This window comes from Bos grunniens, chromosome 2 (assembly GCF_055505025.1).
Source record: "Bos grunniens cultivar Pamir isolate PY7600 chromosome 2, Bosgru_T2T1.0, whole genome shotgun sequence".
Lineage (NCBI taxonomy): Eukaryota > Metazoa > Chordata > Mammalia > Artiodactyla > Bovidae > Bos > Bos grunniens.
Genome location: NC_141166.1, coordinates 122500024 through 122513330, shown reverse-complemented (window position 1 = coordinate 122513330; position 13307 = coordinate 122500024). Strand labels below are relative to the sequence as shown.

At 38.0% G+C, this 13307-nt stretch overlaps 1 protein-coding gene across 6 annotated transcripts in view; it reads left to right on the top strand.

Moving 5' to 3' along the window:
* The window catches only part of PDE1A (phosphodiesterase 1A), a 395418-nt gene that overhangs the window by 339327 nt on the left and 42784 nt on the right, over positions 1-13307 (top strand). For all 6 annotated transcript variants that reach the window (XM_086361397.1, XM_086361386.1, XM_086361376.1 and 3 more), the window contains 3 exons: positions 4808-4889; positions 6976-7096; positions 8421-8566. In XM_086361397.1, the coding sequence (XP_086217523.1) occupies positions 4808-4889; positions 6976-7096; positions 8421-8566 (349 nt within the window). The remainder of the gene's footprint in view (positions 1-4807; positions 4890-6975; positions 7097-8420; positions 8567-13307) is intronic.

Sequence of the window (13307 nt, the reverse complement as noted above, 5' to 3'; positions counted from 1 at the left end):
TACATAAATCAGTTGACTTACACAGTGTCTATTGCTTTTGACCCTGGATTCACTTTAATGAAAAGTTAATGTTCCCTATTCAGGGACAGAATAAGAAAATTGTTAAGTTTGTCAAACTCATCTTCAGGGATCCTGACTCTCTCTTTACGTATCTTTCTCTTTCCCTTAGGAGTCTCCCTTGTCTTCTAGGGTTCCTGGTTCCCTCAGAGTCTGGCTGCAGGGCCCCCTACCAATCTTGTGCTTATGGCCTTTATTCACCCTAAAGAATAAATAACACTTTGAAATATTTATAAATAAATAATTAACTCACCTTAGCATTCAATGTGCTTAGCAGTGGAAGTTTAATATTCTAAATCAATTGTGCAGTACAAGAAGCAAGTATAATATAAAATCTCCTACTTCATCTGTAGGAAGATCAACCCTGCATACGTTTGTCAAATGCCTAAGTCCCGTATGAAAATTTTAGCATCCAGCATTTTATGAAATTTAGTTCATGGAAAATAAATCATCACAATGCTTTTTTAAGGCCCAAATGATCATTTTCAGGTCAAGGAATTTAAATGGTATAAATCTACATCTTTTAAAATATCACCAACACTTTAACTAATAAAAGCAATTAATCATCTTTGTATATGTCAATTAGGAATTTACAGTATAACATTTCCCATGAAGCGTATAAGTAGCTTTATTTCTATTTTAATAATAGTAATGTTGTTTTGGAGAAGGAAATGGCAACCCACTCCGGTGTTCTTGCCTGGAGAATCCCAGGGACGGGGAAGCCTGGTGGGCTGCTGTCTGTGGGGTCGCACAGAGTCAGACACGACTGAAGTGACTTAGCAGTAGCAATGTCGTTTTATTTAACAAGCTATTAATGATATTATTCTTTTACTTTATTCTCAACATGTTAAAATAAAATTCATAAGAGTCTTTCAATCAAGCCCTCATACAGATTGTCTTATTGCTATTTGTAGTCCCAAAGTCTCCCTTTCATTCAGGTTTGAAGCATAAGCCTCATCTTTAACTTATCCCAAGCCACCCCATGCTGCCTACAAATTAATGTTTCAGAAACAGAATTCCTGTTACGTTAATTCCATCTAGGAAATAGAAAGGGAAAGCCAATGCCCCAGTCCATTAGAAGTAAATTAAGTGCTAATCCTTTCTCTTGCAGTTTAACATCATCCAAGATATGCATCAGTTCAGTTCAGTTCAGTCGCCCAGTCATGTCCGACTCTTTGCGACCCCATGAACCACAGCAGCCAGGCCTCCCTGTCCATCACCAACTCCCGGAGTTCACCCAAACTCATGTCACCGAGTCGGTGATGCCATCCAACCATCTCATCCTCTGTCGTCCCTTTCACCTCTTGCCCTCAATCTTTCCCAACATCAGGGTCTTTTCCAATGAGTCAGCTCTTTGCATCAGGTGGCCAAAATATTGGAGTTTCAAGCTTCAGCATCAGTCCTTCCAATGAACACCCAGGACTGATCTCCTTTAGGATGGACTGTTGGATCTCCTTGCAGTCCATGGGACTCTCAAGAGTCTTCTCCAACACCACAGTTCAAAACCATCAATTCTTCAGCTCTCAGCTTTCTTTATAGTCCAACTCTTGCATCCATACATGATCACTGGAAAAACCATAGCCTTGACTAGACAGACCTTTGTTGGCAAAGTAATGTCTCTGCTTTTTAATATGCTGTCTAGGTTGGTCATAACTTTCCTTCCAAGGAGTAACCGTATTTTAATTTCATGGCTGCAATCTCCATCTGCAATGATTTTGGAGCCAAGAAAAATAAAGTCTGACACTGTTTCCACCGTTTCCCCATCTATTTGCCATGAAGTGATGGGACCAGATGCCATGATCTTAGTTTTCTGAATGTTGAGCTTTAAGCCAACTTTTCTTTTTTTTTATTTTATTTTATTATTATTTTTTTAAGCCAACTTTTCACTCTCCTCTTTCACTTTCATCAAGAGGCGCTTTAGTTCTTCTTTGTTTTCTGCCATAAAGGTGGTGTCATCTGCATATCTGAGGTTATTGATATTTCTTCTGACAATCTTGATTCCAGCTTGTGCTTCTTGCAGCCCAGCGTTTCTCATGATGTACTCTGCATATAAGTTAAATAAGCAGGGTGACAATATACAGCCTTGACGTACTCCTTTTCCTATTTGGAACCAGTCTGTTGTTCCATGTCCAGTTCTAACTGTTGCTTCCTGACCTGCATATGCATCACACACCATACATACCTCTAATTTGCAGGTGCTTTTGCTATTATGAACTATGATTTTTATTGTTGTTGTTCAGTTGCTGAGTCATGTCCAACTCTTTGTGACCCCATGACTGCAGCACCCAGGTTCCCTTGCCCTCCAGTATCTTAATGAAGTTTCCTTAAATTCATGACCATTGAATCAGTGATGCTATCTAACCATCTCTGATTTTTATTAGTTAATATTACTGACTACTGACTATGTATTAGGTAGTGTCCTTAAACTTGATATAAATTATCTTAGACAACCTCAGGATAACTCTATTAGACGAAGTTTGCTGGGAGAGGTCACAGAAATTCTTTCTCTATTTTCTGTAAGTTGTGACATAGTGAAACATTCCTGTTTGTAGCTACTTGGCATACTAATTCTTTGGTGACCATATCTAGATCTTCCCAAGCAAGTCTGATTTCAAACTTTCTGCCCCTCATAATCAGAGGCATGGTTCAGAGGAATTGCAGCAGAAAATATATCAGTAAAAACTTTAAAGCCACATATTGACATACTGTAAAGATCATGATGAAAAGATGTTAGAGAAAGCAGACAAAGGAAACTGAAGTTCTCAGACAGGTGTTGCCTTGTAACATGGGCTCTGCCACTAAATGCAGGCCACTCCCTTTTGTCCCCTGATCTTAGGACTAGATCATATGTCCTAACAGTGGTCTTATGGGGCTTCCCTGGTGGCTCAGATGATAAAGAATCCACCTGCAATGTCAGAGACCCAGGTTCAATCCTTGGGTCGGGAAGATCTCCTGGAGGAGGGCATGGCAACCCACTCCAGTATTCTTGACTGGAGAATTCCATCTGTCCTCTCCCCTCTTCGAGAGGATACTCTTGAAGTATCCTCTCTCTACTTAGAAATCTCTTGAATGCAAAGAGCCAGTGTTTGATAAACCTTATCATAATTAATGGTTTCCCAGGTGGCACTAGTGGTAAAGTATCCACCTGCCAAAGCAGGAGACACAAGAAATGCAGGTTCTGTCCCTGGGTTGGGAAGATCTCCTGGAAGAGGAAAAAGCAACCCACTCCAGTATTCTTACCTGGAAAATGTCAAGGCCAGAGAAGCTGGGCAGGCTACTGTCCATGGGGTCATGAAGAGTCTGACATGACTAAGCAACTGAGCATGCGGTCATGCTATCATAGTAAAAAAGTTTTGCCCATAGTAGCCACCTTTAAATCTATTATCTCTTGTGATATTTAGCCCAAACAAAAATGGAGTTCTTCAATATTTGTGCTCAATTAATTTACAATTGATAAGATCACATAGTAAAAAATCATTGATATTTCAATTTTTTCTGATAAGACTACATTAAAATAAGATTTATGCAAACAGTAGCTCAGTTCATAAAGAATCTGCCTGCAATGCAGGAGACCTCGGTTCAATTCCTGTGTCAGGAAAATGTGCTGGAGAAGGGATAGGCTACCCACTCCAGTATTCTGGGGCTTCCCTTGTGGCTCAGCTGGTAAAGAATCTGCCTGCAATGTAGGAGACCTGGGTTCGATCCCTGGGTTTTGAAAATCCCCTGGAGAAGGGAGAGGCTACCCACTACAGTATTCTGGCCTGGAGAATTCCATAGACTGTACAGTCCATGGGGTCACAAAGAGTCAGACATGACTGAGCGATTTTTACTCATGTGCAAACAGAATGCAAGTATATTGAATATGTTCCTCATTACTTGCTGTGGGAGTTTTAGTAAAACTTGGTTTATAGGTAGAAAGATCTTTCAAAATGCTCATACACTTAAAAAAAAAGTGTTTATTTATTTGACTGTACTGGGTCTTAGTTGCAGCATATGAGTTCTTAGATGCCGTATTGGGATCCAGTTCCCTGAGCAGGAATCAAACTCAGGACCTCTGCTTTGGGAGTGTGGTGCCTTAGCTACTAGACCACCAAGCTGCTGCTGCTTAGTCGCTTTAGTCACGCCCTACTCTGTGCGACCCTGTGGACTGCAGCCTGCCAGGCTCCTCTGTCTATGGGATTCTCTAGGCAAGAGTACTAGAGTGGGTTTTCATGCCCGGCTCCAGGGGATCTTCCTGACCCAGGGATCGAACCTGGGTCTTGCATATTGCAGGCGGATTCTTTACTGCTGAGCCAAGGAGGTCCCTCTTTAGTTTAAAAAGCAGTCCAATCATGAATTATTGATACTGAAGATCTGCTGATGTTATTTGGCATTGGGGGGAAAAAGCAGAAAATTCATGAGCTGGATTGTCAAATGCCAAATAACACACCAAGATGACTAGTTTATGGTGACTTTAGAAAATTCCAAAGAACAAAGGTTTATCTCTCTAGAATATCAATGTAGAATCTTCAGGTGCTGAAAATGTTCATGTTATTTTACTTCTGCAATGTGTGCCTTATACAACACATCCCCAAAAGGACACCAACTCAGTAAAGTTATATGAACTTGAATAACAGCTTTTGGTTTTATAATAAATACACAAAGCCAATTAAGAAATAAAATATGCAACTTTTTAAGGCTTTTTATCTAAGCTGCTCTTATCTTAGTTTCTCCATACCAAGTCTATACTAATGGGCGTTTCTTTCTGTAGGGAGATAAAGAAGCTGAATTAGGGCTTCCATTTTCCCCGCTTTGCGATCGGAAGTCAACGATGGTGGCCCAGTCCCAAATAGGTAATACTGACAACTGGTGGTCGTGGAGAGCGAGTGTGAGCCTGTTAGTTTTCAAATGGATACACAATGTTGTTCACTCATGAAAATCCACTCCATATGCATGATAAATTTAATCTTTAGACTGATCTATATGGGGGTGAATGGTAAGAATTTTGAAACGTTCTCACAAAATGAATCAACAGAGCACGGTTAGTAAATAATTGTTATTCTTTTTGTAATCCTTTTATAAAATACAGAGCTTTCTTCTCTTTCTGTGCAAGAGACAGCATTTTTTGTTGTTTTGTTGCTGATTATTTTCTGTAATTTAATTCTTTATATATGGAATAATCCAATGAAAATATTAATGTATCCGTTCTGTTATCACTAAATTTGAATAATATGCCTAATGTACTAGCTCATAGTCTTTTGGGAAAAAAATTCTTAGGATATGAATATGTGAGGGAAACCAACAACAGGAAATTTGTAAAATGATATTGCTCCCAACCTTATTTATTCTTTTCATTTGTGTTTATGTTGGGAACTTCAAATCCAGCCCATGATTAAAACGTATTATTGCTATTGTTAATACATGAAAATGGTATTCCCTGGGCCAGCACCTTCGTTTCTGGCATATATGACCAATAAGTGAAAGACTCACCGCCTTACTGCTGTAGGTGGTCCTGCACCACCTCCTCCAAAGTGGTGATCACCTGTCAGAAAGCTTCTTGCTCTCACCGTTCCCCCTTCCTACCCGTGTTCCAATAGCTGTTTTCCTAACCGCCATAACACAGGTGCCTCTCATCATTTACAAGGTGTGAACATGGCAGGTTAAGGGCCTCTGTGGGCAGACTGAGAAAAATTAAGTTTCTGAGGCTTGTTGCTGTCCTGTAATTGCTGCCATGTTAGTAAAGGTGACTCATTTGACAGTCTCTAGATCCCAAGCATTTAAAACCATAGCCAAAACTTGAAAGAACACCCTGGTGGTCAATTAACATTGACTTAACTTGGAGTCATCAATTAAAACACAAAACTACTGAGGTTTTTTGAATTAAAAATGTACCTTAATATACACTATGGTGAATCCAATTATTTGAAATGGGAATTACTTTATCCAAGTTTCTGATGAATAGGATATTTTTTAAATGTAGATATTTCCCAGGACACTGTCATTTAAAAAGCATCCCCACAGTGTTCTCTTATATTCAGATGATGGTCTGTTGCTTCCAGTTATGTTTAAGGCAACAAACATTTGATTTCCAGCACCACACTTCTCCTGGGCCCTCGGGTGTTGAATGTACACAGAGCTTGTCTTCTTCTCCACCTAAACCCAGGTAGTAAATGCTCCCTGGAGGACCACGCCCCATTCTCTGTGTGTCATTTTCTAGTTTGATGACTACTGTAAATGTGAAAGTCTTTATGCAGTCCTGACAACTCAAAGTGGTGGGATTAATGCTGTCTCCCAGAGATGTTACTGTTCCCTGACAGATTTAACAGAATACACCCACGCTCTGTGAACTAACATTTTATATCCTGAGAATAATAAACAGCTATATGAAATATTATCTCACTGACAGAAAGCTCTGACTGATATAGTATGAGAAAAAAAAAAAGTGGTTGCCTTTCTGTGGCTTGAAAAAACATTTCAACTATTTAGTTTCTTTGGAGTTTGGATATTATTTCTTGTTAATAAATAACAAAATTCAACAAACAAGTGAAGATTTTGTAGAAAGGAGAGTGATCCCTCTCATTAATAGCGAAAAACAAATAGACTCTGGTTAGTCTGAAATTATTGTTAACAATAATATGAGGCTGAATATTAACAGGAAACAGTACACTTGAGCTAGCAAGTTTAAATTGTATCCCATTTTCACTGCTTGAGAGAGGATTTTGTAGAGCAGTTAAACTCTCCTAAAGATTGTGTTATTGGATTAAAATTAATTGCAAGGGGTAAACTAAGCCAACATTGTAGTTGAAAATTGCTATCAGGAGCATTAGAGACTGAATTATTACTAATTTAGAATTTAGGAAATTATAACACTTGACTTTATTGATATTTATTTATAACACTTGACTTTATTGATATTTATTTATGTTTTTGCTTTTGTAGGTTTCATTGATTTCATAGTAGAACCAACATTTTCTCTTCTGACAGACTCAACAGAGAAAATTATTATTCCTCTTATAGAGGAAGACTCGAAAACCAAAACTCCTTCCTATGGAGCAAGCAGGTTTGATTGTTTTCCTTTTGTGTGTCTTTTCTCTTTTACTTATAATTATCTTTATTATTCCTTACATTAAGCAGGAAATTCTTAGAAGAATTACTAGGTAGTATTGCCACCTAATGGCTCTATAATATATTGCATCTGCCTTTGAAATTAGGAACTTGATGTTCCTAATCAAGAAAAAATATCCAAGTTTAATACTAAGGAGTATTACAGAATCGTATTCAGTACTCAGGAGAATAAATATTATTTTAATTTTTATTGAAATGTATGAGTTATATCCTGGATATATTAACATATCCAATCATGGTAAGCAGTTGGGAGAGGGGAATTGTGTTGTACAGCCCACTTGTATATCTAGAAAGATGCCTACTTCAAAGTTAGCCTTTTAGATGACATGAATACAATTGATCTGGATAATGTGTAATAGTAAAGTCCATTTATATACAATTTAAAACATTTCAATCTAGATTTTTTTATTGGTAAATGTGTTAAAGGATATTATTTAAAACGTCCAGTTGCAGAAAAATTATGCTAAATTCTTGCCCATATGAACATATGTTGCTGCTGCTGCATCACTTCAGTCGTGTCCAACTCTGTGCGACCCCATGGACTGCAGCCTACCAGGCTTCTCCATCCATGGGATTCTCCAGGCAAGAACACTGGAGTGGGTTGCCATTTCCTTCTCCAATGCATGAAAGTGGAAAGTGAAAGTGAAGTCGCTCAGTCGTGTCTGACTCTTAGCGACCCCATGGACTGCAGCCTACCAGGCTCCTCAGTCCATGGGATTTTCCAGGCAACAGTACTGGAGTGGGGAGCCATTGCCTTCTCCCATATAAACACATAGCTGTTCCTAATAACATACCAACAGGGTCCTTAAATGTTGCCCTAGTGAAGAAACAGAGGGGATGTTCTACCTGAGAAAGATCCAGGTTAGCCTGGCGATCAAATGATGGAAGGAGGGGCAGGGACGGTTATCTGACTCCAGAGACACCTGGTGTCTCTTTTGTGATGTTCACCAGTGGCCTCACGACTAAGTCAGCTTGTCTCAAGATTCTGCTCCTCTCTTTAGGCCTCACCCACTGCCATCCCCACCCCATAACACATGCTATGGGATTATGACCTGCTGCTCTGGCCCTGTCCACGAGGGGAGGAAGGTGAGCAGCACTGGGCCTAAGCTGCTGCCTTTCCTGCTTCTCCAGCTGGTTTTGTAAAGTGTTTCAGGCTTTGCTTCCTTGTCTCATATTCTGCCCTTGGCATTTTCTGGTTTCTTTGATGTTACTATTAGCTCAATAATCTATATGTTATCTCACGTTGCTGATTTCTTTAGACGATCAAATATGAAAGGCACCACCAATGATGGAACCTACTCCCCCGACTACTCCCTTGCCAGCGTGGACCTGAAGAGCTTCAAAAACAGCTTGGTGGACATCATCCAGCAGAACAAAGAGAGGTGGAAAGAGTTAGCTGCTCAAGGTACAGTTTATGAGGCCTTCCTCCATCCCTCCCATATCCTCTGAGATATGCTGGATTGTGTTTCTCTCTAGATTTCCTCTTTTACAAAATATGAAAGCTCTTAGAGGTATTTATAATTTGGCTATTCATAAGAAAATTGGTTTGACTGTTAAATATAAAGAAATTCTGCTCTGTGTGTGCCATGTAGGCTACAGAGGTATTGACGTGGGTGACAGTAAAGTGGATGTGAAGGAAGGCTGGGACAATGAAAGAGTAACGAAGTTTTACATGGCATAGCATCCTCCTGTCCATTTCTAGAGGTGCTTTTGATCCTGTGTTTCAGCTTTCCAAATAGATTTTGTGTTGCACTAGGAAAGCAAGACTTTGTGTCAGAGATTTTTTTTTTTTTTCAGTTTTACTAAGTTATTTCTTTGGCTGACAGTTTCACTCATGAGTTGGAAAGGTCATTTGTAATCTGCTACTGAAGAAATATGTCCCTGGCATATCATAGGTGCTTTAAAGTTATTTATTGAATGTGTTTTTGAATCAAAGAGTGAATGAATAAACTTCGCTTTGAATCTATTTATTCAGAAGGGAAAACAAATGAACATATTCTCAGAAATAGGAGACAGGAGGGAAACAAGATTTCTGAAACGCCTCCTATGTTCCAGGCATTTTACATGTATTATCCTATTTCCTTTTACAACTGTCTTTTGAAGTGGAAAATATTACGCTCATTTTACAGTCTGGAGATAGAAGATCATACAGCTTCTAAGTGCTAGAGTCAAAACTGATTCTCTACCCAAGGTTTTTCCCACTGCATGCTATTATACTGTCCCATATCTTTCAAGAAAGTATGAAATATTTGAGTTGAATATGAGTTAAAATAATATGAGTTGAAATATTTATATTCATATAAAATAATATGAGTTGAAATATTTATATTCAACAAATCCAATAATTCAATTGACCAAAATGCACTCTTCTCTAAGAAAGTTTTAACTAAAATAAACAGTGAACCCCAAACATCAATCCATCACTTAGAATCTATTTGTAATGAAGGAAGCTCTGTGTCAGAATTGGATTAAGTACTACAATTGCTCTCTTTCTAATAAACTTTATTGTGTTGCACACAGAGGTAAATTTTAGATTTGCATGAAGTTCTCAACTTACATTTCTGACATTGAGTAATAATAACTCAGTCCTGCAGGTATAAAATGTAGAACCAAGATTTGAACATAGGAAGTCTGGCTTTAAGCAAATTAAAATCATAGAGCATTTTAATAATATAATTTCCAAGGGTACTTATGTAGAGCATTCGTTTGAATAAAGAAACTTACGTTGAATTTTATTTATAAAATTACATACTTGGTTTCTATTTCCAATGCAATGGTAAACTAGATAAACTTAAAGAAATATGGTGAAAAACAACTAGCAATGCTGGATGAAATATTGCTGAAAAGAAATTGGCACCCGTGGTGAAAGTCAAAGTGTTAGTTGTATCTGACTCTGCGAACCCATGGACTGTAGCCCACCAGGCACCTCTGTCTATGGAATTCTCCAGGCAAAAATACTGGAATGGGTAGCCATTTCCTTCTCCAGGGGATCTTCCTGACTCAGAGATTGAACCCAGGTCTCCAGCACTGCAGGCAGATGCCTTACCATCTGAGCCACCAGGGAAGACCTGGCACCCAAAGGACCTGTTCAAATAAAGATAAAACAGAAATTCAGAGAAATACAAGAACTCTGGAGCCAGATCTCTCCTGAGGGCATCTGTTTACTGAAGTCATGGGTTTGCAGACTGAATTTACTACCACATTGGGTTTATGCCAGAAGTGCAAATTTGGTTTTACATTTAAAAATTCTATTACTGCACTCATCATCTTAATGTAAAAGGAGAAACATATAAGACCTCAAGAGACGCAGAAAGAACATTCAAGAAAATTCAGTATCCATCCACTTTTTAAATTCAGAGGAACATTCCTAATCTACTATTTTTGTTTTCCCACTTGTGTGGCCTTCATTCTTACTGCTTGAGGTTTATTTTTTATCCCAATATATTTCTTTATGGTTTGAAATATTTGTACTCTATTCCTATTATTTCCATAATTAGAAAATGTTAAATCTAATAATAATAGTAATCAATAATCAATAGTAAATAACAGAAAAGTTAACCAGTAAGTTTACCTTTCTACCAAACAACAGAAAAACCTTAAAACAATTTTTAACTGATATTTTATTTTTAAAAGTTTTAGAAATAGACTTTATATTTAGTAATTAAAATTTAAAACATCTTGAAATTCAAGAAGACAATGTCTTTTTAACATTGTTTTGAAAAATCAAGCTCATGCAGGAAGACCCCTCCAGGGTTCTTCCTCTGCCAGCCACATATGTTCCTCAGATGACCATAGGAGAGCTATATCAGACCTTCCAGGTCCATTTGATTGCTGGGAGTTTTTTTTTGTTAAATCCTGATGGTCTAGCAGTTACTCCAAACTTGGACCACAATCTCAAGCTTGCAAATGTGGGGTTTCCACATTGGTTCTAAACTAAATCCACCACTTTATATTGGAGAAACTGGTTTTTTTTTTTTTTTTTTTCTGTCTTATCCCAACAAATTGCGTCTACCTGTGACAGCAAAGCTGGTTTCCATTCTCAAGCTGGTGTTGGTGGGGGAGGTTGAGAGCAGTTCCAGGCAAGAAGGTCCAGATTCCTGCCGTTTGTACCAGAATCTCCAGGAATTTTTCAAGAATAAATGCTTCTCAAAGTGTCGTGTTGCCTTGATTGATTTCCAGTGTGATGGAATAATTGCTTTTGTCCATGTTTTCCAATGCTGTGCTTCTTTTCTGTGCAGGCCAACTGAAGTCCTCTCTCTCCACATGGGTTTTGGGAAAATTAAATAAGTTGATTTATATAATTTTCTTACAGGTACCTGAAATAGTAGCCATTACATGAATTGGCTTTTATTATTGTACTTATTCCTTACTGTACTTCTGCTATGTGTTCTAGGAATTAGGAGTACAGTAAAAAACAAACAAAACAAAACAAAAAACCTAGAGACACTTACCTTCATGAAAGAATTCAACTTAGGAGCAAGATTACAATTTTAAATAAGGTGCATAGGAAAGATTTTACTGAGAAGGTAATAATGTCAAAATATATGAAGGAGGTTAGAAAGACCTATGAGGAGGTCTGGTATAAGGGGTTGGGAAATAAGTTTTCAGACAGAGGAAATGACCAGCACTGGGGAGTGGAGCTTGGCTGACATGCAAGAAATAACAGGAGGTGAATGAAACAGGGAAATTAGGCAAGTGGGAATAATGTAGGCATGTGGTAGATGGGTAACGTGATGCTGCGTCATTGGTTTGGGTCCAAGAGAGAAAGGAAACCCAATATATTTTAAAGAAGAAAACTAAAATGATACAAACTGAAATTTTAAAAGGATTGCTCTGACTACAGAATGGAAACTATTATGTTTGTTACGTAAAAATGAGAGTGGTGAGAAGGAGGCAAGAAGCTGCTGTTCATGACCCAGAACAAAGATGTGGGCTCGTTACGGGTAATAGCGGTGGAGGGACAGTGTCTAAACTGTGGATACCTGATCCAATAGGCACGAGTGGGAAGGGACAGCACAGAGATTGGATTCTGGATATATTCTGAAAGTAGAACTGGGAGAATTTGTTAATAGATTAGATGTGCCATATGAAATCCAGAGAAGAGTCGAGAATAATGCCAGTTTTCGGTTTTCTTAAATGTTAACCGTGTATGAGTAAATTTCTATAATCATTTTGCAGAACACTTTGGCATTCTCTAGCAAAGCTGAGGATGCAATGCTATATTTCCCCCAAATCTCACTTGTATGTTTTTACCTTAGAGAGGCTTTTGCTCATGTGCATCAGAAGACATAAAACGTTCATTGCAGCATTGTTCATGAGTGCAAAAAACCTAAAAATGGTGGCAAAATGGATTCATGAACTGTGATTCTTATTCATGTTCATACAGCTGTTAATATAAACCTTCATCGTGAATATTAACAGGGATGAAAGACACAAATAATATTAAGCAAAATATGCAGCTGTTGTGTAATATAGCAAGACACCATTTATAGAAAGTTTACAAAACTGAAAACTGAATAATAGGTTTTAGAATACACACTAAAGAATGATAGGGGAAAATATGCATCATTGTTCTAGGGAAAGGATGGAGAATTTATTTAGGAGTTAGTAATATTTTATTTCTTTAGTTGAGTTCTAAGTGAACACCGATGGTCATTTGGTTATGCCTAACATACATGCTTTATATATATATAATATAATCCATTTTTATGAATAGAGTATTTCATAATAAAAGATTTTTAAATGTGATCTGCTGCAAAAACACAGCAACAAAAATAGTCTTCTGTTTTGAAGTCAGTGTGTATCAGATACTGCCATTGTAATTTCCCATTGCCATCACCTCTGGTCTGAAATATACTGAAGATGAAGGTTTCCTTATTATAATTGCATTAAGATGAAAAAAATCAGGTTATATGATGCTGAGAACTTTGGAATATTAATTAAACATCAAGGTTCTGAGCAAATGTTTAATCATCGTTATGCTACCTCTGGACTTCCCTGGTGGCTCTGATGGTAAAAGTGTCTGCCTACAATGCAAAGGACCCAGGTTCGATCCCTGGGTCAGGAAGACCCCCCTTGAGAAGGAAATGGCAACCCATTCTAGAACTCTTGCCTGGCAAATCCCATGGACGGATGGAGGAGCCTGG